The following is a 26,116-nucleotide window of genomic DNA, read 5'->3' on the forward strand; positions in this document are numbered from 1 at the left end:
TACATTATGTTGTGGTGGCAAGGATACTTGGTGTAATAGTATGGAGAAGGTAATGGTAATTGATGTTAATTGCCAAGTAAACATTATTTATTTATTTATTTATTTGCATTTGTTTACCAGGATGGTTCACTGGGCCAAAAAGTGCCCTTTTTCAGTGGAGGCCTGGGGAGAAAAGCTCCACATACAAAATAAATTTAAATACAAACACATTTTCTACATACATAGAGAGATAACTTAAAAAAAACAGACATACAATCTTATCATAAATTTCTAGCTAGAATAACAAAGGCAGTATACATTATATATAGCATATACAAAGTATTATCATCTGCTTTTGATACTGTAAAGTGAAGACAGCAAGAGATAGTTACATATGTGTTAAGCAGAGTGGAGAAAAAAGTTAGTGAGATCAGGTGGGGAAGATGCTCTGTAGTTGTAGCCACATGTACATTGCCATAGGGCTAAGAGATGCTGTTTCAGACACTTTTTGAAGGACATGTGACTGGAAATAGTTCTGATAGAGCTGGGTAGGGAATTTCAAGTTTTAGCAGTGGTACATGAGTAGAGAGATTGCCCAACTGCTAGATTGGGTATTTGCACTTTTAGAAGGAATTGATTTTCAGATATGAGTTGTCGGTAGGGCTTATGGAGAGTAAACAGGGAGGTGAGATATGGACGATTGGAACGTGTGGTAATGATATTTTGAGCTGTGGTTAACTGCAAGTAGGTTAGGTGATGGGGACGTTTGAGCCATTTTAGTTTGCGTAGGGAGATGTAGTGATGGGAGGAGTACGTTTCGTTGGTAGTGAACCAGGCAATCTTGTTATAACAGGACTCGATCTTGGATTTTAAAGAGCTTTGAATGTTAGTGAAAAAATGGGCACTGTATTAAAGTGAATAATAACCCAGGAATGGAAATCTAAGACAGTTAAAACAGTCAAAGATGCCACAGTGATAATGGATAAAACAGAAGTTAGGGAAAGTCGATAGCAAAGAAAATCTCATAGCAAATTTGTGTTTCAGATTGATTGATTGCCTTGGAAATTGCGTAGAGCCACTGTTAGTGATTGATGTGGGTAAGATGAGGAATGATGTTAGGACTGGTGAGAAGTTTGATGAATATATTTTTTATTGATGATAGAGAAACTGAATATAAATCCTTGGTGCTATTTGATTAGAGGGGATCGATGTTTTTTTTTGAATGACAAACAGGATAGAGAATGTAATAAAATAGGTTCCGCTTTAACAGCAGTTGTTTGTTCATTTTTATTACAGTTATTTATTGTTATTTCAATTATATATAGGTGTCAAAATTAAGCACAACAAAGCATAAGCTGTTCAGTAATTGACATAATAATAATGAAAATTTGACTTGTAAATGTGTTATACTTGTAAATATGCTTGAGTATATTCTGAGTGTAAATGTATTGCAGTTTGTTTTATTATTACTTGTTGGACAAATAAAGGTGTGTTTTCAAAAAAAAGGATGACTATTGAAAGACTGAATGCAAAAGCCTAAAAATAGGTGAATGAAAATTATGGAACTCAGAAAACTGAAAAATGTCATTATTAAACAGTAGAAACTTAAGTTAATGCAGGATGAGGAATCATTCCTTCATGTGGGGGTGGGTCTTCACCCCAATCCATTAGTTATCTTTAGTTCCAGGTCACACCACAGTAGACTAAAAAGCAAATATCAAAAAAGTATAGAAAATACTTCGTTAGCAATTACGTAATTACTCCAAATGAGGTTCTGGGAGCCAAAGTCTTCCCACTGTAGAGAATTGCAGAAGGGCTTGCTGTCCTGCATTCATTTTGTTTTAGTGTAGTGTTAAAATGTTGTTTAATAATAATGTTTAACTTGCATTCAGGTTTCAACATTTTGAATTTTTGTCTTATGTTTTTCAAGCTTTTGCATTTTTGTGCCTCATTCTTTTACTGTTCGGGATTTTGCTTGAGAATGCTGTGCCAGTTCTTATTCATATTTTGTGAAATACATTTTGTGTCAGCATTCAATAAGTTCTTGAGAAGACATGTAAATAATAAAAATCACTTTTAATACTCATGGAGGATGATGTAGTTGAAATAACAGCTTTCATGTTTTCTAATCTGATAAGAGAAGGTCCAGACTCTGTAAGATTAGGACCAAGGCCAACAGATGTTACAATCACTTTGCAAGTGCAACTTTCCCAGTCTGCAAAACAGCCTTCCCCTATCCCATAATGCAGTGTGGTATCTGGCCCTTCCAGATGTTTATTGCCACACTAAACACTAGGTAAGAAAAATGGCTCCAGGCTGCTTTAAAAAGCTCAGAATTCTTTATTTCCATCTCTTCTCTTGTTTATAGGTTCATAGGTTGGTACTAGGCTATCGGCCCTAGGGCCTATACAAACCTAGCCATAACAATTCCCTGGCTATTTCTTCCCACAGTATTTACTTCCCTGGACCCCTGTCTAGCAGGGCGACTGACGTGATCCCCAGGGTGAATTTCCTATATCCCATCCAATCATCAAGGTTCCTTTTGAAGAGGGCCAAAGAGGCACTTTACTTGACATGTATGGGCAGTCTATTCCAGAGACTGGGGAATCTCTGGGTCAGGAACCTATCCCTCCAGCATGTTTTGTTCATTGTGATGACAAGGTTTAGATCCCTGGAGCATGTGGCTCTGAGGGATTGGGATTTCTTTAAGTGTAGCATGTCCAACAGCTCTGATTTGACATGGCCTTGTATGTTAAGCAGGGATCGCCTCCGAGTAGACGATATGCCACAGAGTATAGGTGGAGTTTTTTTAGACGGTCAGCATAGGGTATCTGCTTTAGGCCTGTGATTCTTTTAGTGAGGTATTTCTGCGGCCTTTCCAGTTGTTGCAGATGTCTTGAGAGGTACATACCAAACGGGGCATTGTATTCTATAATGGGTCTAATGAGGGATGAGTACAGTGAGACAATGACCTCCTTTTTTCTGGATGAAAAGCCCTTATTGATGAGGTGTGCCACATAGAAGGATTTCCTGACTGTTGTGGCGATGTGGTTGTCGAAGGTGAGACCACTGTCCACCTGTGTCCCTAAGTCTCATCACACGTTCGGTGTTTAGTGTACTGCCACCTATGTGTTAATTCATGGGTACGTTTTTTCCCAAAGGGGATAACTATACATTTCTTGGCATTGAGCTTGAGCCCATGGCTCTGGCACCAAGCATCTGTTTTTGTAAATCCCTTTTGTAGAATATCCACATCATTTAGGGATTCAATAATGGCTCCCAATTTGCAGTCATCTGCGAACTTTGTTAGCCAGAGTCCCTTAGTGTTGGCCTGTACTTCAGAGAAGTAGATGCCAAACAATAGTGGTCCCAAGACTGAACCCTGAGGTACTCCACTTGTCACTTGTCTGGAGCTGGATTTGGAGTTGGCAACTTTTACAGTGTGGGTTCTGTCAGTAAGCCAGCTGGCAACCCATCAAGTGACGTAGGGATTAATGCCCAGCTTAGTAAGTTTAGCTATGATTCCAGAGTGGGGGATGGTGTTGAATGCCTTGGCGAGGTCCAGATAGGCTGTGTGGACCACCTTACCCTTGTTCACGGCTCTGAAGACTGATTCGAAGAAGTCAGTCAGGTTCAGGAGACAAGATCAGCCCTTCACGAACCCAAACTGCGTGGGGTCCAGTCTTTGAAGGTTGCCAATGTCTTTGTTTATAAATTCCATGATAGTACGTTCCATGGCCTTGCAGATCAGGCTTGTCAGACTGATGGGGCGGTAGTTCCTGGGATCCAAGGTGGATCTCCCCTTCTGGAGTGGGATAACTGTAGCTGTGCGCCACTCAGTGGTCACGAAGCCTGAAGTGAGGCTATGATAAAACATGACACTTAGGTGAGGTGCCAGTTCATTTTTGTAGTTCATATAATACACAGCCTGGGATGTCGTCTGGTCCCATGGATGCTGTATTCTTAGCTTTGGCGAGTGCATTTTTTACCTGTGTGGCCATTATTACCAGAATTTGGCAATCTTTCGGTATTGAGATGGGCCCTTTAGTGGGGTGAGAGGGGGTGAAGTTTGCACTGAATCGATCTGCCAGGATATTGGCAATATCCTTGGGATCAGTATATTTAATCATTTTTTAAACATTTTCTCCTTGTTTTGACTAACTTTTTGGCAGAATCTTTTTTTTTCCATTTGAGCCTAGACCTTGTTCATTTGTCAGAATTAAACACTTATTGCACAGGTGTATCTGTTGAAGGAAGATTCCTGCCCAAGACAAACACCCAAAGTGTGTGTGTTACTTAGAAGGCACCCACAATTTGCATAAGTGCCTGATTTGTTGGGAGCTCACCAAATAGACCTTAAAACAACTTAAACTTTATTTAATAGAACAGTGTTTTATCTGTGAAATATTCCAGTGACCCTTCAGTTTCCTCAATTTAAACTTCCCCAGGCAAACATCTTTAGCAGATTTTCCAGTCCCATACTGAAAAAGAATAGATTCTTATCTCTCCTATCAGCTAGCTTTCTACATCTTTGGATGTTAGGGTTGCCACCTTCCTTCATGGCTAAAACCGGAGTAAAGCCACGTCCCTCGCATCACCAGTAACCCCGCCCACCCCACCCCCTCTCCCGCCCACATCCCACCCATTTTGTGACATCAAGATGACATCACTCGGCAGGAACGCCCTCTTTTTTCGTTCCTGCTGCCTGCTTTCGGCTGCTTTACTATGCTTTTCTGTAAAAAAAGCATAGTAAATCAGCCAATTTACAAACTCCGATAGTCTGTTTCCTTTTTGAAACAGAATACCGGAGTTTGTACAGTGTTTTCTGGACTACCGGAGAATCAGTTTGATTTCCGGATAGTCCGGAAACAAATCAGAGGGGTGGCAACCCTATTGGATGTTAATAAGGAAAAACCCATTCAAAAATGTCTGTATCTTTGGTTTTGCCAAAGTTCAACAGAGGTGTTCCCCTGCCTTCAAGAGCTCAAGACCATCTACACCCAGGACTGCCCTCTTTCATGCCCCTCCATTCATTACAGGTTGACAGAGGCCTTGCAGAATGCTTGAGCAAGTTGTTGTGGGGACGTTTCCCCTACTTCACCCTTTGGAGCCAGGGAATCAGAGATTTTTCACAACTACGTAACTCGTCTCCTCTTCCTTCACAGGTACCACAATTTGCTTAACCAGTATCAGTCTTGAGGATGCTGGCTCCAAGCCTGATGGTATTGATCCCCATATAAGGTCCGGTATTAATGATGGGTACTGTGGTTTTGATTTCAATACTTTCTAAAACAGTGTCAGTGCCTCCAATGTCTCACAGACATCTCCTTGACATCAGTTTTGTAGGTTCTGTTGTTCTAGGTGCTGATGATGCTTTGCTACCAGTTCCAGGTGTCAGGGTCTTGACACTGATGACAGTCCCAACTTTATTGTTGTTGATGTCAGACCTAATCTTCCAGACCCTGAGGTTTTGGGCACCTAGTCTCTTGGTATCAGTGCAGCTCTCAACATTAATGTTGAGCCACACAACAGACTTTCATTATTCTGTTCAGTACTGTACGATCCATTCCCACTGCTGACATTTCCTTTGCTGGAATACCGTTTTCCTGAGCATTTTGTCTTCCAAGCTTTCAAAGACCACTGTGTCTCTGGAACTTCTCCCAAGGACATCATTGTCAAAATGTGTCTTCCTGTTCATCCAGTCCCCCAGCCCAAAGATACCAAGAAAGGCCTGTTTAAGACTAAACACCTTAATCCTCTGGAGTCTCACACTATATATGATGATGAAGATATCAACTACCCCACATCTCCCCAGATTACCTAAGTTCAGGGAATAGCTGAAATTCATATAGCAATGAAATTGTGACCCACTGACCCTTTTGCTCAAATGCAGAAAAGAAAGTCTGCAGATGCACTCAGTAGCTCTCCTGGTAGGTATCTCTTTTGCTTGACATCTGGTCTGCAGCTGTAGTTAGCAGTTCTTCTGAGTGGTACCTCTTTTGCTTGACATCCTCAAGGATGTCACAGTAGTGGGTTTGAAAAACCCTGATGAAGAGTAGAATTTTGATGTTAGACTTCTGTGTTTAATATCCTGGTCTTGATATCTACTAAAAATGTTCTAACTTCCTAGAATGTACCTGCCCATCCCAAGCTAAGGAATCCAGAATAATGAGCAGACCAGGAAAGCACATGTATGTATCCTTCACCTTTGTTGTGCAGGTGCTAAATTACATTACACGTGTGATGTATTTGAACATAAAATTACTCTTGAAACACACCATACAGTTAAGGGGTTGCCAGACGGACTCATAAAAGACAAGCTTCTATCCTAGTCTTCAAGTCACCTCAAATGTGAAGAATCTAAATGATGCATGGTCTCTGTGCCAGAGACGGAGGAACTGAAATTGCGGTACAGTGGCACAAATAATTCATTTTGATGGGCTTCACCGAGGAGAGCAAGTTGACCTTTATGAACTCACCTTTTCCAGATCCGCAAATCATTGGTCCAGAAATTAAGGTGTCTGTTGAAAATATGAGAAAGGGGGCAATGCCCTCATAGCTGTGGATGTAAAATTTCAGCCACCCCAGTACACCTTTTTGAGGATACAGAGGAGACACCAATAGATGAGATTTAGTTGTGACACAGCAAAAGCCATGGCAGTAGACAGTCCAGATGAATTCCTTTAATCAGGGACAACTCCTAAGCCTGGGTCCAAAAGCAAGGGTGCTTGGCAAACCCCTGGAGGTTGCTGTCCACTCATGAGCAGGCAATAGTAGTTCTGAGACCTTAACTTTTTGCTCCATCTGGAGGCATATGAGGGATATCCATCCATTCAGCTGTCTTCATAGAAATCCAGCACAGCAGACATGTAAGTAAAAACAGTAACAACCACAGGATGTAAGATCCCATGTGAAGTGACTGAAAATCTCCAGAAAAGTGTTGCCTAGTGGACAGATATTCTATGTGTATTGCTTACTGACTGAAATGTATGATTTATTATTGTAGCATGTATCCTACTTAAGTATCAAAACATTTACAGCCAGTGTGCTGGTGCTAGGTTAGGCACGTCTGTATAACCCCCTTGAATCAGTGTTTACCCTGTTGAACCACTGATATTCAGTCCAGCTAAGCAGAAGTGCGTAGGGTAAATAGGATTATACTAAGCTGTCTATCCTCTAAATTTTATGTACATAATTTCCAGAGAGACTATGGTTAAATATTTTTATGAGAGGCTGGACTGTGTGGTGTTTGATACTTCCAATCAGACAGCTGGGAATATTTTTATGACCCATGTAGCTAGTGTATTTAGTATTGAAAAGAGCTGGTGCTATTTGCTCAAGGGCGATAGCAAGTGGTACATCTGGGGGTGGGAAATTGTGGGGAAGATGCGATGTGTGTGAGGTGTAAAGTTGGAGGTAAGTTTTTAGTCAAGGATATTAGCTATAGTTTCTGTATCAGGATGAAGATAAGATTCTAGCAGAACTGGGCATTACCTCTGGGGTTTCTAATGCGGCTGAAGAAGACCTTGTGGTTGTCCTTAATACTAGAAACAATTCTAAGTTCATAACTGTTGAGAAACCAATGGCTGCACAGCTTGCATCACTAGTTTTCTGTCTGACCAAGGCAGTATTGTCAAATTCGCTTAAGGATTTGAGAGTTAGGACCAACCACATTAATATATTCTCTGTTTAGAAAGGGAACCAGAAGCCAAATGAGGAAATATGGGTGAGGTATGTTGGTGGACCCCTTTGTGGGTTATCTTTATGGTGACTGGAAGGAAAAGGCCAAATAAGCAAATGAGACTGAAAAAACTTGCAAATGTGTGTGTTTGTGTGTACTTTTGCTATTTAAATGAATAAAAAAAGTAAACTTGTGCTTAAAATGATGCATATTCTGAGACTTTCTCCGTCTCTCTCTTTCTGTTTGTTTACACAGAACCATTCTGATGATGGGTCGTTATGTAGAGCCAATTGAGGATGTCCCGTGTGGTAACATTGTTGGACTGGTTGGTGTTGATCAGTTTCTTATAAAAACTGGTACAATCACTACATTTGAACATGCTCATAATATGAGAGTTATGAAGTTCAGTGTAAGCCCTGTTGTGCGTGTTGCTGTGGAGGCTAAGAATCCTGCTGATCTGCCCAAACTCGTTGAGGGTTTAAAACGTTTAGCCAAATCAGATCCTATGGTTCAGGTAAGAATTTTTCTTTAATATATAACCAGTCCAATATATTGCATTTAGTCTACTGTAACAGAGTCACAGATTTCTGTATCATTTCACATAATGTATACAGTAGTATTCTATTATGTTGTAGTGCATTTGTAATTAAAACATCCAATGTAAAAATGTTGTTCCCTTGCAATGCTGTATTCATCTCTGATAGGGTGGTTTAGAAATAATTATTCTGAGTGTGTTTGCTCAACAGATGAAAAATCAAGGACAGGATTCAGTGCAGTACTTTTTCCATACAGAGAAGTTAACAGAGATGCTGTTAGTAAAGGGCTTTACTGTTTGGATCATTTTCACCACTCCCTTTATTGTTGATTCAAGCATGATCTTATTTTAATAAATATCTACCTTCTAGCTGACACTTCCATTCAAGTAAATTAAACTACTGAGTCAGAAAATTAAAACTGCATGGGTTAATGCCACTGCATTGACTCATTTTTTAAGTTTTGGTAGGCCTGTATTTTCCATTCACAACTGGGCTTCTTGAGACATATATGGGTGCATGGTTGTGGCTGTGTTCATATTAATGGTCAGACATTGTAGCCAGAGCTTATTACGATTGTACAGCTGCCTTTCTGGAAGAGTTCTTTTGAGAACTAGGAGGAGGAAAACGAGATGCAACCTGCAGTATTTTGTAATCTACATAAGTATACACAGAGATATCTGGGCGACCAGTGTGAGGTTTGTTTGTTTTTTACTGCAGTTAGCAATGGCCCTTAATGCATCTTTGGCTGTCGTTTACTTATTGTATGTTTAGACATTCTTTGAGGGGAGTGGGTGCTCCAGTTACATAAAATAATTATTGCTGCTGCCTGTAAGATAGATGATTAGCTTGGATTTGTCCAAGCTGCCAACAAGATAGGCCACAGTAAAATAGTTCTTTTTTCCTTGGTTGCTTCAAGTTATTGCTCTTTTCATGGCTCCTCCCTTTGTATTGCAGGGAATGTATGATAGCAGTTGTGACTGTTTTAGTCGTACAGGATAAGGTTTGGAACTTCTGAGATGTTCCTTTTTTCTGTGGAGGGTTTCTTGATACTGTACATGGTGAATATGTTTTATTTGGATGTTTGTATCCTTTTTATCTTGCTCAGTTTTCTAACATCTGGGCATGGCATTACTTGTAAATATTCACATCTTTGTTCATGGAACATGGTTTACTCAGCCCTTTTTTTTCTGTTACTTATTTTTACTGCCAAGGATATTTAATTGTCCACATTCATAGCCCTGTGGTCTCCCAAATACTGGAATGCCTCCATTTTTAGTATTGGTGTTAACTACAAGATGCATATCTTGCTGTCAGTGTTAACTCCCAATTCCCACCCAATCTATCTCACTCTACATTAAACATCCCTTCATTCCACCAACACAGTCTCCTCAGTTAATAGTCTCATTCACCTCAACATCCTTTCCTCTTTGACCAATCTAGTTCATACTAACTACATACTTTAACTATGTTACAAACAAGGGAACTCCATTCTGGTGATAAATTTCTACTAAGGCAAATAATTCACTGGGGGACTCACTATATTCCTGTTACATTTCCAGGCTCTGGAACACCATGCATATACATGTAAAAAGGAGTAACCAACTTCCAAGCTGTAAAATCCACCTCAAACAATACCTTCCCCAATCTTGGTCATGCTCATGTTCATCACCAGGTTGAGACCTCTAGTGAAAGCACAAACTTGTTTTTGCTTATCACAAACTTTTTGTCCTCCTGTACGTGAATCATTATACCCCTAACAACTTTCCCTCCTGCATTTGAATTAATACATCCCTTTTCACCCCCCTTAACCAACACTTCTCATCTTGCTCTTTTTCTAACTGCCTCCATCCACAGCTCTACCCCTGTCATGCATGTCCTGTATACCATAGTTATAAATCTTCTAGATACACCATTTTGGAACAGGCAGCCTAAATAGAAACAATCCTGTACCATGCTCTCTGTTTTATGCTATTACCACAGTCCTCCTATGTAATAGTAATATCTTCCATCTCCTCCTAAATTATTTTATAACTTACTTCAATATGTCTCTCAAACTCTTTACAAACCTATACAATACTAAAATTTCTCTTCCTACAAAATTTTATAACTAAGTTTATTACACATCTTAAACTCCTTGCAAACCTGTCCTTATTGAAATGAAAGAACACTTAACTTCTTTACAATATTGTTTTCCTTCTGCAGTAACAATCCATTTACTTCTGCAAGATTTTTCAGCTGGAACAACTATATAGACTTGTAATTGTTCATGTAAATGTTTTAGTATATATACCTACCTTGTAATTATTTTTGTTGTTTCATGACAAATGTAAGTAACTGTTGTTTTTCTGAGAACTGTTTGAAATTCACTTGTTAATATAAATGTACTGTGGTGGATCTTTTTTCCCTGGGCCTCCACTGAAAATGGGCTCTGCCCAGTCGGACTTTCCCTGTCATCAAAGACAAATAAATACATAAGTAAATAAATTTACATAGCTATATATGCATTATAATTACATCACCATTAATCACTCCTACCAACTACATAAGGTTAACCAGAAAAACACAACCCTCCCTTTTAAGCACAATAACTGTGATTCCTAATCACTTCCTGTCTTGAAAGCATTAGAATAGAGCATCGGTATTCTTCCCCCAAATTTCACCATTACCTCTTCTCTATATTTATAACCCCCATAGCCCTTCCCACAGTTCACATGTAACTCAGTTCTCTCAAAACCAGTGCACCAGCCGTAATGTGGAACTTACCTCTCTTTCTTTTCTCCCTCTTCCACACCTTGTTCCTATTTAATGCTATTATTTCTCTTTTTAACCTATTTCTCAGTGTTATTCCAGCTTGTGTCTGATACAGAATGCTAGCAATGAATTTAGTTAAATTTATTAATGCTTGATTACAGTTTGGGAAGTGAGGGGTATAATGTCAGTAAGATATGTACAGGTTTGAAATAGATTTGGATAAGCTACCACCAATGAGCTCCTTAGAGTTACTGTTAAAAGGCACCTAAAGTTTGATACTCATATCCATAACATCATTAGAAAACTTATCAAAAGCTAGGTCTTCTTTATTGTGCCAGATCTTTCCTAAACTAAAAAAAAGCCTATCTAACCACTGCTTTTGAATTCCTGTTGCCAAACTTTCTTTATACATCTGCAGTATTAAATAACCTTAACATTACCCTACTAAGTTAGAACAGTGCTATGATAAGGTTGCTAAATTTGCTACCAGTCTGGCCAGTAATATTCACCTCTGCATATCTATTCAAAAGTAAAGTTCCACTGGACATTTTCCGAATCTCTTAAAATTTAGTCAACTAAAAATGGTACACAAACTCCTATAGTAGGAAACTACTATTCTGTAGCTCGCCTACTTAAATTGTACCACCCCTCCCAAGACCATTAAACTCTAAAAACAAGTATCTAGTTTGCAAAGAAGAATAACACAGTGGCCACGGTGATGCTCTGTACTTCTCATATGTTACTAAAAAAAGTCTTTTGGCTTTTCCCGGTTAGGGGTCACCACAGCGGAACTCCGGTCCACTAATGATTGGCAGTGGATTTTTACAGTGCCGAGTTGCCAGCCCGATGCCGAACCTTCACAGAAGGCACACCCATTCACACACGCACCTACCTGCATGTCTTTAACATCACTCAGCCGCGGGGAGGACATGCAGACTCCACACAGAAGGTGCTCCAGCCAAGAATCGAACGGGAGAACCTCTTGCTGTGAGGCGACAATGCTAACCGCTTCACCACTGCGGCCTACGTCTCATATGTTACTAAACAATAGAAATCTCTCCCAAACATGTTAAGACAAATTAGCAGTTCCCAGCAATTCAAGAAAAAACTTTCATCCTTTGAAGAATAAACTCTGTCTCTGCAGCTCTCCCAGTGGCTGACCCATTTGTATCAAAAGCTTCAAATGTAATGTGCTATAAATATTGCTGTTTTGCACACACAGTTTATTACTATGATTATGTATATTCTCATCTTTTTTGTTTGATTATCAATGCCATCATTGTGAAGTCATATTTTTTCAGATACTTAATATTTAGTTCTGCCATCCAGCTTAAACAGGAAAAACATTTTACAAGATCCCATCTGGACGAAAAAATTAAAGAGTAAGTATCTTAAAAAGAATATCACTTCATAATGATGGCATTAGTAATCACTCAAGAAAGAAGGCATATATAGTTACACTGAAGATATTGCAGAACATCATTATGTCTGTTACAAAACACTGTTATTAGCCCAGGACATCTTCTTTTATTTGATTCATTGCAGGAGTGATGTTATTGTACAGTGTATGATGGATGGTGGATGGTACCAGCACTCAGCCAACCAGATGTCTGAAATACTATTATTCACAGGCAGTAAATATAGTGTGGTGAAACCACATTATTTTCAGAAAGATGATATAGCCACCACTGTCCAAAAACAGATTTAGCTTACTGCCATTACAAGACTGAATGCAAGCTATGAACAAAAGTAAAAATAATTATTAGTTGAATTGTATAATTAATACAGAGTTATTCAGTTTTTTTATCTGATTTATTTTGTATAGTTCCACTTCTTTGAAGTCATATCTATCCAGAGAACTAGAGCATATTTTAATTGTCCTTTTGAATGAATTTGGACTGGACTGCTTTGTTTTGCTGTTCAAGCTGGCAGATTCACAGTCTGTTGTACATTTGCTATAACATATAGTACATTAGTGAAGACATAAATAAATATAACACCAGACCTGCAGTTAGGTGCATCTTTACTTAATGTCATGCAGTACATCTTGTTTGCCCAACAATCCTTTCTTTCCAAAATAGGTAAAGTAAACAGAATTAAGTATAAGCAGTAGATCATTGCTTGATGTTATACATTTCAGATTACTTTCTCAGAATGCACACATTAGCTGAATGAAGCTGTGTTTAGTGTCTCTAGTCTAAAATGACAGACTTGATCCCCAGATATTAGCATATTCAAGCATGAGTACAGTTTGGCTTTCACAAAATAATAACATGTTACAAAAATATATGATTTGGTGTGCTCTTTATGTTTAAAACTGATTTTTAATACCAGTGTGTTAACAGTAGCAGAAATGTTTCTTAATGACAAATTCTGTATGGTCTCCTCCTTCATAAACTTTGCTTCTGAGGAAACCTCATTAGTGGCTCCACTGGGGACACTGCAGTACTAACATCCCTTTCCCTCATAGATTTTCCTTGATTTCAAGCATCTGTACCTCTCGGGTCAAGGTTGCAGTTTGTCAGCCTTATAGTGCAGAACTCTTTGGACATCTCTATCTGGAGTTGGCCTCTGTCAGAGATATGGTCTATCATCCCTCATGAGGTGTGAAACCAGTTAGCCATCTTCTTCTGAAAATGCTTTTGGTCATTCAACCTTCATTTGTTAAAAGGTCTGGTCAGACATCTGTCTTTCCAAATGGCTTTGAGTTTCATTTGCAGAGCCAATGTTTAGGTGATGAGCAGTCATTACTTTTATGATATCTCAATACTTATCAAGTGTTTTTTTTTTTGAAAACATAATTATTTATCCAGTGCCTATAGACCACCTAATTGATTAGCATTCTCCACCTAGTTTGCATGTCTTTGCCATGCATCTTTTCCCATATCTAAAGTATATGTAAGGAGTCCATTTTTGGAAATGTTTTGTTTATTGCCATGTATTGGTTCCATACTTTTTGGGCAGCACCTGATATTCATTCATGAAACTTCAATGGTATCTCTTTCATATGTTGACATCGTGTCTTAATGCACATCTGTTTTCAGTAAATCCATTCTAGAACGTGTTCATTTATTCATTCATCCACTGATCGCCTTCTTATCAAATTCCTGGGTAAGAGAGAATCAGACGCTACCTTGACACTCAACTGGTAGAAGGCAGAGAAACTAAATGTCAGTCTAGAACATACGTTTCTTTTCAAAAACTGTATTGTGGGCATTATATTGGTGGTTACATTCGTGGCATTAAAGATATGTTTTATGTTGCAGAAGCTTACATCAAGGCACATATGCATAGCTTTTATTCAGCACATTAATTTTTGGATGGTGTGGAGCATATGTAAAATGGTAAATTGTTTAGTGTAATCTTTTTTTTTTTTTTTTTTTTTTTTGAATTTCATTGAATTCTTTTATTGCTAATTGGGGACTATTGAAACTGACAATTCATGTAGGTAATCCTTTGCCTGTAGGTATTGCCCTTAATACTGACACCATTGCAGATTATGTCAGGACATACTGAGTGAGCATTTAATTCAACCAGAAACATCAAGTCCATAAAAGGACTGGCAGTGTCAATAGAATATATTGCCATGACACAGATGGCCATTTCTGAGGTGCAGAGTGCAGATGGTGGTTTATTTGGTGTTTGAAATGTTAATGTGTATTCATTATTGCCTCCAAGACGTAAGGATTAACATGACAGTGCAAGGAGACTTAACTGAATGTTCATCAGAGACAGGGAGAGGTAGAGACAGAGGATTTGCTGCTTTCCAACTGCTTTTCCAGATTTACATAATGGGGTAGGATATGGCATAATAGTTAAGGTCTTTGCCTCAAAGGAACAAAGTACAAGGTTTGATTCTGATATATGGTTATTGGCTAAGCTTAACATAGCCCTTCATGACAGCTAGCCTAATATTCAATTATGTATCTGTGAACCTATGTATTGTTTCCTTAGCTTTCAGTCAGCGCCTACTGTTCATTCATAAATCTTCAGTGGTATCTCCTTCATATCTTGAAACTACATGTTGTGTATTATTTATATTTTGTTACCGTTGTTCCTTCTATAGCCAGTGAGTTCTCTTCCCCTATAAATCTATCCTCCCTTCACATCTGAAGACGTTGGAAGGGAGAAGAGTGAGAAAGATATCAAGGCGATCAACATTTTTTTTTTATTTTGAATGCTCCTGTAGTACCCTCCTGTTTGCTGGAAAGTGTAGTGCAGTGGCAGCTGCTTTGAACCCAGTGTGAATGCATGTTCCCAAGCATCAGCACTCTCAGCTGGAGTGATGGTTCTCTTCACTGGGTTCACACTCCTGCATTTTAATTGCGAGAACTACACTTTTGAACCCACCTCAAATGTTCTTTCTTCAATAGGAATCCTCCCAGGATGGGTGAGCTAACATTATCCACTTGCTTTTGTCTTTCCTTGGCAAGCTTCCACAACATTCAGGCAGCTGGTCAAATCCATGCTATTTGGGACATAGTCATAGCCAAAACCTATAAGTCATGGAGCTGAAATGTATTCATTGCATCTTTTATCCAGATATTTAGTGTCCTTCTCAGTAACAGAGTACAGCTCAAACTTTCAGGCACAGGATTTCATTTTCTCTATTCCCCGGTGCCCTTTGTATATTGTATCCAGCACTCTGCAAGACAGCTTGGTTAGAACCTCTACTCCAGAGCCACATTACAAATTGTAGCAGCATAGATATGCTGTACACAATCATCACTTATAAGCCATTCTATACAGCTACTTCATACCCTTTAGACAAAACTGGCTCATTCTTTGTCCTTTTCTGCAGAGCAGCACTTGAATTGGGGAATGAAGGAGTAACTGATATGTAGTACACATCCATTGGATCCATGGTTGATAAAGCATGACATGATTCATATGTCGTGCAAAGAGAAGTCAAGGGCACCACATAGTCTCCATGATAAGACATTTGCCTCACAGCTCCGGGGTTTGGGTTAAGTCCTGCCCCCTGCTTATTGTCTGTGTGGAATTTACATGTTCATGCTGTGACTCTATGGGCTTTCTCCAGCTGTAGTGTTTTCATATGTGCAGGGATTTGGTGCAGTTGTTTGAACTTAGCAATTATCTAGGAGAAAAAAGATAGTGCATTTAATCAAAAGACAGATGATCGCATGTACTGGCTTTTTTTCTGTGCGAGATTGTAGTACAGTGGGTATTGGGGACTTTCTATTTTTCACACTGTACTGTGATCTCAGAGTTGGTATATATAATTTACAGGGCATGTGGGGTATAGGGGAACTTGCCCCTGCAAAAAAACATGTTTACACTGTGATGTTCATCATATTGATTACTGCTGCTGCAGTAACCTTAGCTATATGGGTTATATCCTACCAAGCATGTAATAGCCAGCCAGCTTTTAAAGCTTCAAGGCACCTTCCATGCATCAAACTGTCTGGCAGACCTAGCTGAGCTGATTAAAAGACAAGTGTGAGTGACAAGCCCTTCAGAGCTTTACTGCCACAAAAGAGTATGCTCCTGTGAGGCTTTTGAGGATCAAGGGTTGGCTTATGTTGTTTCTTTGCTGGGTAAATAAGTTCCCACTTGGGGGGAAGAGCTTTCCATTCAGTAATTTTTGCTCATTATTAATACTTGGTGCTGCGGTAGCGTTGTCGCCTCACAGTTAGACGTTGCACGTTCGATTCTCAGTTAGAGCGTCATCTGTGTGTCGACATGCATGAATGGGCGTTCCTTCGTTGAAGGTTGTGCGTTAGGCCCGGAAAGCCAGCACATAAAAATCTACTGCCAATCATTAGCGGACCGGAGTTCCGCTGTGGCGACCCCTAACTGGGAAAAGCCGAAAGACAGTATTAATACTTTCCTCTTCAGGAAAGTTATTTTAAAGCTTGGAGTTTGTGTTTTAATAGACTTTCATTAGACTGTACTGTACTTTTAAATGGAAGCATTCTTTTTTTCCCCGTTAGTTTAAAGATTGTTTAAAGTAACTGAAAACCATTTTTTTTCTGTGGAAAAATTGCGTTTATTTTCCTTTGTGGGACTAGCAAAGTGTTTAGAGTGCTTTTTACTGTGTTTGTCTGTGAAAAAGTGACTTTTAAAGACTTTTAGTATTTGATGCTTGTTTTCCCCAGGAAAGAGACACCATTTTTGGCTTGACCATGGCACAATCTGTCAGTCCTGTATTGGTCCTTCTTCAGCCACAAAAAGAAAAAGTTAAGCAAACAGGCTTTGCCATCACAGTAGGCTAGCAATTTTCCTCAGCCACAGGTGGGTTACTGTGCTGTGGCCATTAGTTGTACCTCAGACCACTCATCTGTTACCCCAGATTCCTTTGGTGTAGCACCTACAGTCTCTGTGGACCGAGGGTTAGCCATGTCCTCTGCTGTTGTTCAGATCCCCTCAGTAGGCAAGGGAGAAACACTCTTTTCGGTCCTGGGAGAGGAACTTCGCTGTTTAGTCAGAACATTGTGCCCATCCCTGGGGAAGCTACGTCTGCCATTAATAACTGTTGTTTGTCCCATTTTTCCTGTGAAAAAGAAACAGAAAACTAGGCATGTATCTACTCCTCCTCCTCAAATTTCCTTACACAGGAGTAGTTTACTGAGTCTGGCTCTGCACTTAATTCATTTTATTAATCCTTCATATGCAGTAGCTTCTGGTAAGAGAAAGAGGGATACTTTTCCTGAAGAGATTCAAAATTCTTAATCAGGATAGGAGGATGAAGGCTCAGTTACAGGGTTTTCTCCTTGTATTTCTGATTCAGACTCTGCCTGTGGAAGGTTCTGTTTTTCTGATGCTATTTCTAGAATGTGCCATTGTTTTCATTGGGAGGACACCAAGGTTTCTTAGTCCCTCCGAAAATACTGTGAGCTGTTACAGAAGGAATTTCTAGAACCTACACCCATTTGTCCAGTTCTGTCAGCATTGAAGGATGTGTGTGTGTGTGTTACTACCTGTAATTTTCCTGACAGTCAGCCAGCTGCCTCAGGTCATAGGGTTATCATCCTAAATCACAGATTGAAGAAGGTCGTGAAAAATTATTCTGTTAGTCGAATGAATTTCAAAGCAAGAGAATTTTTAAGAGCAAATTCAAAATCATTGCATGGTTTTAAAATGAAATTTTGCGTTTTCATTGAAATTTTAAAAAAATGAGACAAATGACAGTGTTAGTGCAGTGGAAGCTTAAGCTTACAGATGAGGTACATCCAAACAGTAAGTATCAGGAACAGAACAGCAAGCCCCATAATTGAACCTCTGTGTGAAATTGTTTTTATTTTGACAGCATGTTAGAAATACTCCCACAACTCTCGCACCTTTTCAGGTCGGCAGTAGAAAGTATACAGTTAACAGTTCATGAGAGAAAAATGGAGATAGCAAGCATATGAAGAGGAGCAAGATGTTTCCAGTATTTGATTTTACAAAGTACCCATCTCTGTTTCATGACTCATACCCAGATATGTACTTTTAAAAATGCAGCACATCACACATATTCACATACATAAGTATGTTACAGTTTATACCAGAAGACTTTGTGTGGCTTTACTTTTTGTGTTACCCAGTGAGTTGAATATCCTGGATTCAGTTGGTTCTTTTTTTCAAATAAGTTATCTGCCTTATACTTTTAAGCTAGATTGTCTGGTTTTATTGGAGCTAATTATATTTTAAAACATTCAGTTAAAAACTGTAATATAGTAAGTTATAGAATATAATGAACAAGTTACATAAATATTGTGTTTAAACTATGACTTGAGTATGTTTACTTGTATGCTTCTGTCTTACTCTGGACATGAAGGCAGAACTGCTTAAGGTGTTGTACAAAATTAAGGCATGCACGTTACTGTCTCAGTTTCTCCATTGAGACATATTGCTGTAATGTACTGTGTTTTACAGTGTTCAGCAAAATAGCATTCTTTTTCTAATTCCTACATATCAGTTTCTTTATTTTCTGAAGTAAAAAAAGCATCATTGTGCTTTTTAGATACATTCTTGTTGTCAGGGAAGTGTAATGATGCTGAAAGTATTCTTTGTTTTGTTTTGCCATGCATGTACGATTTCCATCTGTTATACTTCAGTCTTTGCTTTGTGCATTTGTAATTTTGCCTCTCCAAAAAGGTTTCCAAATGGGAACAAATTAACTCTAAAGCAGTTTGGTCAATTTATTTTTGTATTAAAGCTTTTACATTAAACAGATTTATGTTCACATTATTTAACAGCAGTGTTACTGTTCATTCTGCCACCATCTTCACTCTCTCACCAGATGTGTACATGTTTTATATGCAGACTTATTGTCTTTGTTTTTATGTTTGTTTACATTTTGTTTGTTTTTTTGGATTGATGGCAATAATTTGGATGACAGTGTTTTTTTTTTTTTGCATAGTTGTCAGATAGCACAGTGGAGGAGTGGCAGTTTTCTGTAGGTGTTACATAAGTAAATTGTCAGAAGTTTTTCTAAACAGACAGAAGTAAAACTTGTTTAAGGACAGCTAATATTTTCTTTAGTTAAATACTCCAAGACTTTAGAAGTGAAAGAATCCAACCCCCTGGATATAATATTCTTCGGACTGATAGAATACATGAAAAGGCAGCCGGTGTAGCCATTATCTGCAAAAGAACTGTTAATATCACTGCAACTCCCATCCCCTCAACAATTAAACAATGCTGAAATGCTTATCACACAAATTCATATACACAACAGTAAAAACCCAGTTATTATATGACTAATATATATGTGTGTGTGTGTGTGTGTGTGTGTGTGTGTGTGTGTGTGTGTGTGTGTGTGTGTGTGTGTGTGTCAGTGTGTATACATACACATATCTGCCCAGAAACAGCACCTCTGCCATGGAAAATTCCCAGTGCTGAGTATCATCCAACATCAGTCAAGAAACAGTCATACTACTTGATCTAAACATCATTTGGCAGGCAATCAATTGTGACAGCCCCTCAAACTCCATACAGATAAATGACTTCACCCAACTAATAACAACACCTATGAGGTATAATAAAAACACAGACAGAGAATGCACACTAGACCGGATCCTTACCACTGTCCCTAATAAAATAACTTTATCTGGAACACTGCCTGACACCTTAAGAGACTACCTCCCAACATTCGCTATAAGACATCACACCCACACCCATAAGCAGCATCAGTCCATCCATCAATCCTCAACCACTTTTTCCCATTTTTTGCACATGGGGTCAGGATGTCACTTCAACAGTGGCAATCATCTTGAGTCAAGGTTTACACCACCAGGTGGCTACCCCTGCCACTATATTTCATCCGTACCACTCAATCACACACACACTCACCCCAATCCACATACTGCATGTCATTGGAATGTGGGAGGAAACCAGAACACACAGAGGAAACCCACACGACTGCAGGGAGGACGTGCAGACTCTGCACAGAAAGCACCCCATCAGAAAACTGAACTGGAGAACCTCTTGCTGTTAGGCGACAATGCTAACCACTGCACCACTGCGCCATAATCATGTAAGAAATCTCTTTAGATTCCAGGTGGACCTCTGTATACATATTCTTTTACCTTCTTAATTCCCCTTCTTACTTATTCTAACCTCCTACTAACTTGTCTTTTTTAACTCTTTCTTCCATTTTGTTCTTCCTCCGCTGACAGTTTTCTCTCTCACCTCCTGCTTAGTTCCTTACTTTCTTTTTTACATTTCCTTTTTTTCCTATCCCACCTCTGACAACTATTCTTAAATTGTATATACTTGCCAAAAAATAAACAATTGTATATTTGTATATATTGCTTTTGCTGACTCAAACCACCAAGAAATTATTTTAAATTTACACTTCTATGCATTATTATTATTATTATTACTACTGCATTATTCTAAAACTGTGTATTGCCATGTTAGTTTGTCATTTTTCTGTCTTGATTTGTAACTAATGATTCCCTGCCTTTTGTATTGTTATTTTTGGAGCTTTTCTCCCTGGGCTTTATCAGTCCAACTGAGCTTTTCCCAGTAAACAAACACAAATATACAAGTATAAATAATTACAGTTGTAGCTTGACAAGCTAGTAAAACACAGACAATAAGGCTGCTGGCTGTCAGCAATGTGGTACTAATTCATTAATTCTCTGGGCCAGATTTCAGAAGAGGCACTCTTAGTGTAAGTGACCAGTTACACCAAGAGTAATTCTTTTGGTCTTCAGTGTAAGCCTGTCTGTAGATAGGCATTACACCAACAAGGTGACTTACACTTAGAGCAAGTCTTTTAGAATCAGAGCAAACTTACACGGAGAGCAGCACTTTTGGAATCTGGCCCTAAATGTAAGGAGGGCCTGATGCCCTCTTAATCCACCCTCCCCTTGTCATGTTTTTAAAAAAAATTGATACATGCAGAGTGGTTAAGGGAAAGCAGCCCCACCCCCTTACAAACAAAATCAGCAAAAAAAAAAAAAACAACAGCTGGCAAGCCAATCGCAGCAAGCCGTCATTTATCTGAGGCAGGTCAGCTCGAACTCAGGTTTCAGAGGGGGGAGGTGGAGAACAGGTAGGGTCAGGATAGGTAGGAGGGCTGACGTGGCCTGGGCTGTCCAGGGGAAGGGTTGAAAAGGCTGGGAATAAAGCAAATCAGTCTCTTCGATCTCTACCTTGGCAGCTTGTCTGATCAGCTTATCTGTGGATTACTGATTTGTGTTTGAACTACACCGGTGATCTAAGAACAAGGTAGGGGCCTTTTGTTTGTTTTTGATTTAATCACAGGCTTTAGTGGCATTTATCTGTATAATCTGTACTATGTTTACTTAATAGTGTAGGAAGTTTAGGGTATTATGCTTAAAGGCATACAAGCAGTTTTTCAGAAGAAAAGTGGGGGTAATATTGAATTAATTTGGTGTGTTATAACTGGATTTTGTTTGCAGGCCTTTATTTCGATGCTACAAGCAAGGGTAGGAATTAAGGTTGTACTTGTAAGGTATCAAGTGAAAATTAGAACAACAGAAGGGTTTTGTAAGTACTTAACCAAGGATTTGCACTGACTGAATTAAAGCATAGTTAAAAAAGAGGAATAACTAGGGCACATGCCCCTTGGAAGGTCTGGGGTTATACATGAGACACAGGAAGTGTTGTACAAGTTTAAAAAGAAAAATTATACACAGGGGGGTGATATGGCTGAGGCTTAGTTGCAAGCAGCTGAGGCCTACAATTAGTCACATGGCGGGGCCTGTGAGCTGAGGCTTGCAGTTAGCCACAGGGCAGGGCCTAGGAATTGAGGCATGCAATTAGCCACATGGCAGGGCCTGGGAACTGAGGCCTGCAGTTAGCCACATGGCAAAGACAGGAAACTGAAGCCTGCAGGTAGCCACTTGGGGCCTGGCCTGTGAGCTGAGGCCTATAGGTAGCCACATGGCAGGGTCTGAGAGCTGAGGCTGGAAAGTAGCCACAAGGCAGAGCCTTTGTAGAGGATCAGAAATAGTTGAGGGCACTCAAGGGCAGTTTGCCTTAAGCTATTTTATTTACATGGGGCAACGATTTTGTATCAGAGAAAAGGCTAGTTATGTTATTGTTGATGTTTAAAGACATTTTGGTTTAAGAGCTTGTAGGCAGATTGTTTAAGTTACTATTTGATGTAATGGCTTTAGTTTGTGTAATTTTGTAACTCAAATCAGTTATATTTTTGAAATGCATGGAGATTAGGTTACAAACAGGCTAGAGGGTAAAATATGTACTTGAAGGTTGTTTGTCTGTTGTTTGTCTTTCGGCTTTTCCCGGTTAGGGGTCGCCACAGCGGAACTCCGGTCCGCTAATGATTGGCAGTTTTTTTTTTTTTTTTTTTTTTTGGTGTCGAGTTGCCAGCACGACACCCAACCTTCAACGAAGGCACGCCCATTCAACGCATGTCTTTCGAACGCCCACTAGACCGTGGGGAGGACATGCAGACTCCACACAGAAGGCACTCCCAACCCAAGCCGAGAATCGAACGGGAGAGCCTCTTGCTGTGAGGCAACAATGCTACCGCTGCACAACCGTGGAATTGGTATCAGACTAAATTTAAATGACAGAATAGGTTTAAATTAATACTTCAAGTAGGGTTTACTATGGGATTAAGGCTCACTTAACATATGAAACAAAGGCACACATGCCTCAGTGTGGCCTGGGGTTTTGGGATGAGATGCAAAAGGTTTTAGCAATAGCTGAAATTGTTTTTCTTAGCAATCTAGCAAACAATAGTGGTGGCCTGCAATTAATTAGATGGCTGGAGTCAGTGAAGAATCACATGGCAAGGCTAGGGAGTTGGGGCCTGCTTGTATGCTTAATACAACATAAATCATGTTTGGTTCACTAACTTGTTGTGCTTAATGCAAATAAATCATGTCTGGTTAATTTCTTAGCAAATAAAATGAAATTAATAATAAAAATAATCTTCTTCTTCTTCTTTCAGCTTTTCCCAGTTAAGGGTCGCCACAGTGGATCTCCTGTCCACTCATGGTTGGCAGTGGAGTTTTACGGTGTCGAGTTGCCAGCCCGGTGCCCAACCTTCCACAGAAGGCACACGCACGCACTCCTGCCTAGGGCCAATTTAGTGTGTCCAATCCTCCTACAGCATGTCTTTGGGAGGAAACCGGAACATCCGGAGGAAACCCATGTGACCACAGGGAGGACATGCAGACTCCGCACAGAAGGCACCCCAGCCAAGAATCGAACCGGAGAACCTGTTGCTGTGAGGTGGCAGCGCTAACCGCCGCACCACTGTGGCCGCCAAAATTAATAATAAAAATAATAATACTACATAATTCAGCTGAGTGGGTCATTATAGTTAATCTAGGTCTTATGGAATTTACAGCCATTTGCAAGTTGTAAATGAATACATTGGGTAATTGTGGATAGAAAGGTTTGGCAAAAAGTGGAAACTGTTTTGTTCAGGACCGCAAAGCCAATACTTACGTTTGATAACCCTGTGGATTTATTTGTTGTTTATTTAACCTGCTAACTAACACATTACTAAACGTTGGTGGAGTAAAGAGCAGTTGGTTGCTGGGATTCTGTGGCTAAGTAGCAGAATATTGTAACCATTTCAATTTTAGTGGTGTTACTTTCTTTAAGGAAGTAGAAAAAGAAGGGCAGAAAGGTGGGGGGAGGCCTCAGTGCACAGAATTTCTTCAGGAAAGGCTGAAATATTTCATATGAGGTCAAAGCTTTGATTTGTTGGTAATGTTTAGTTGGGTTTTTAGTTATCAATGCGAAGTGGCTTGGTGGTACAGAAAACATATTTAAAGCATTTTCCTGTTTGAGAAAGCAGGATTATTTGTAAATGAACAAAAGTTTCATTTTAGCTGCTAATTCAAGCTAAGATTTTAACCCGTGTCTGTAAAGTTAGCAAGAGAAGAAAAACTAGCTTGTATTTGCTGCTAGCAGAAGGTTTTCTTATCCCCCAATTCCTGCAATGTAATTAGGTATTATAGGGGTAGGTTTGGTAAAGACAAAACAGATCAGATAGCACTATGCACTTACAAAGGGAAAGAGGGGGAAGTTTTATGGCATTCCACTTACAGTTCTTGGGAGGAATGCTTTAAAGCCTTAGTAAAACCTTAGTAATTTTGGGGCACTGTAAAGGCCCTTGAGTTGCAAAACTTCCTTACAGTCACTTTGTTAGCTCACATATTTTTGTAAGTTGATAGATGTGCAAATGCACGGTCTTGCCTTTAGATATCCACATCAGTTGGGTGGCAAGAATTCAGCAATATAAATAAAAAAGCTTAGTCCGGTAGAAAGAGGTAAATGATAATTTTGAGTACCTCAGAATTACTTTGAAATCTGGAGGCATGTGAAGATGTTAATAATAATAAAAATAAAATAAATAAAATAAAGTTAATAAAAATAATATTAATAACACTCCAATCGGTTTAATAATAAAATAATATTAACACCAATGATGATAATAATAATAATAATAATACTCTATGGTGATAGCCAGAAGGTCCTCTGTCATTAGGTAGAGGTTGCAGCATTCCTTTCAACTTCTTGGTTTAAGAATTTTGGGCAAACCCAAATAAATTTGTAAGCATTAATGAAATTCACTTAGAAAGTTGTTAGAGGACCATAGAAGGTGTGCATGTCCTGGGTATTAAAAAAAAAAAAAAGTCACGCGAGAATTCACTTCGGGTGTTGGCTGTGGTAGTTTACATGGTGTCATTATGCAGTGTTGTCATGCAGGCTATATGGTTTAACTGGTTGTGTAGTAAATTGTTACTCAGTAACAGCGTGTTAAGATAGATTGTCAGCATTTTCTAATCATTTTGCATTATTCTGCAGATATCTATTTCGAGATTTTCAGGAAGATGGGTCAGTGCTATGTACACGCTGATGACTTTCCCTCACCTTTTTATTAGCAACTAGATGAATAAATGTTGACACGAAACAAAGTAGTTAAAACAAATAAATGACATTTCAGTGTCTATGGTAGCAGATATGTAGACAAGCAAACCCAAATGCTGCATCTGATAGCTAAATACAAAGAGCATTTATTTAAAAGTGCACGTGGGTGCATGCGTACGCACACACACACACACACACACATATATATATATATATATATATATATATATATATATATATATATATATATGTGTGTGTGTGTATATGGATCTAGGACTTTTGATCGAAAGATCAAAAGTCTGAATCCATTCCCACCAAACACACTTTAAAGAAAGTGCTTTCATCGAAAAAGTGCTTTCGTTAAAGTGTGTTCCACAAAAAAAAAAAAAAACACTAAGCATTTTAGCAGGGGGGCAAGCCCCCTGCAGCCCCCATGTGGGGGGCTGTGCCCCCCACACACCCCCTACTTAAATATTTTCCCTCCAAGATCGCACTACAGTGGGGAAAAGGGAATTTTTCCTTATCCGCACCATAGTACGACCTCCGCAACAGGCATACTTACGCGAAAGTGCTTATTCGGTGAAAAGCACTTTCACGTAAGTATGCTCGCCCGTAATGGATTTGGACTTTTGATCTTTCGATCAAAAGTCCTAGATTTATATATTTGTGTGTATTTGCGTAGGTGTATAGATATGTGTATATATGTGTGTGTGTGTGTGTGTGTGTGTGTGTGTGTGTGTGTGTGTGTGTGTATATGGGTCTACCTGATTACGCTGAAAGCTGAGAAGAACGACAACGAGATAACCGACACCAGAAGATCGACAACGGAGAAGACCGA

General features: G+C 39.2%; 1 protein-coding gene across 1 annotated transcript in view; it reads left to right on the forward strand.

The window, feature by feature from the left end:
* LOC122810421 (elongation factor 2) overlaps positions 1–26,116 on the forward strand; it is an 825,928-nt gene that overhangs the window by 572,115 nt on the left and 227,697 nt on the right. Inside the window, exon 10 of the mRNA XM_044082035.1 lies at positions 7,916–8,174. Coding sequence (XP_043937970.1) covers positions 7,916–8,174 — 259 coding nt within the window. The remainder of the gene's footprint in view (positions 1–7,915; positions 8,175–26,116) is intronic.

This window comes from Protopterus annectens, chromosome 1.part1 (genome assembly GCF_019279795.1).
Source record: "Protopterus annectens isolate FY-2018-M chromosome 1.part1, PAN1.0, whole genome shotgun sequence".
NCBI lineage: Eukaryota > Metazoa > Chordata > Ceratodontiformes > Protopteridae > Protopterus > Protopterus annectens.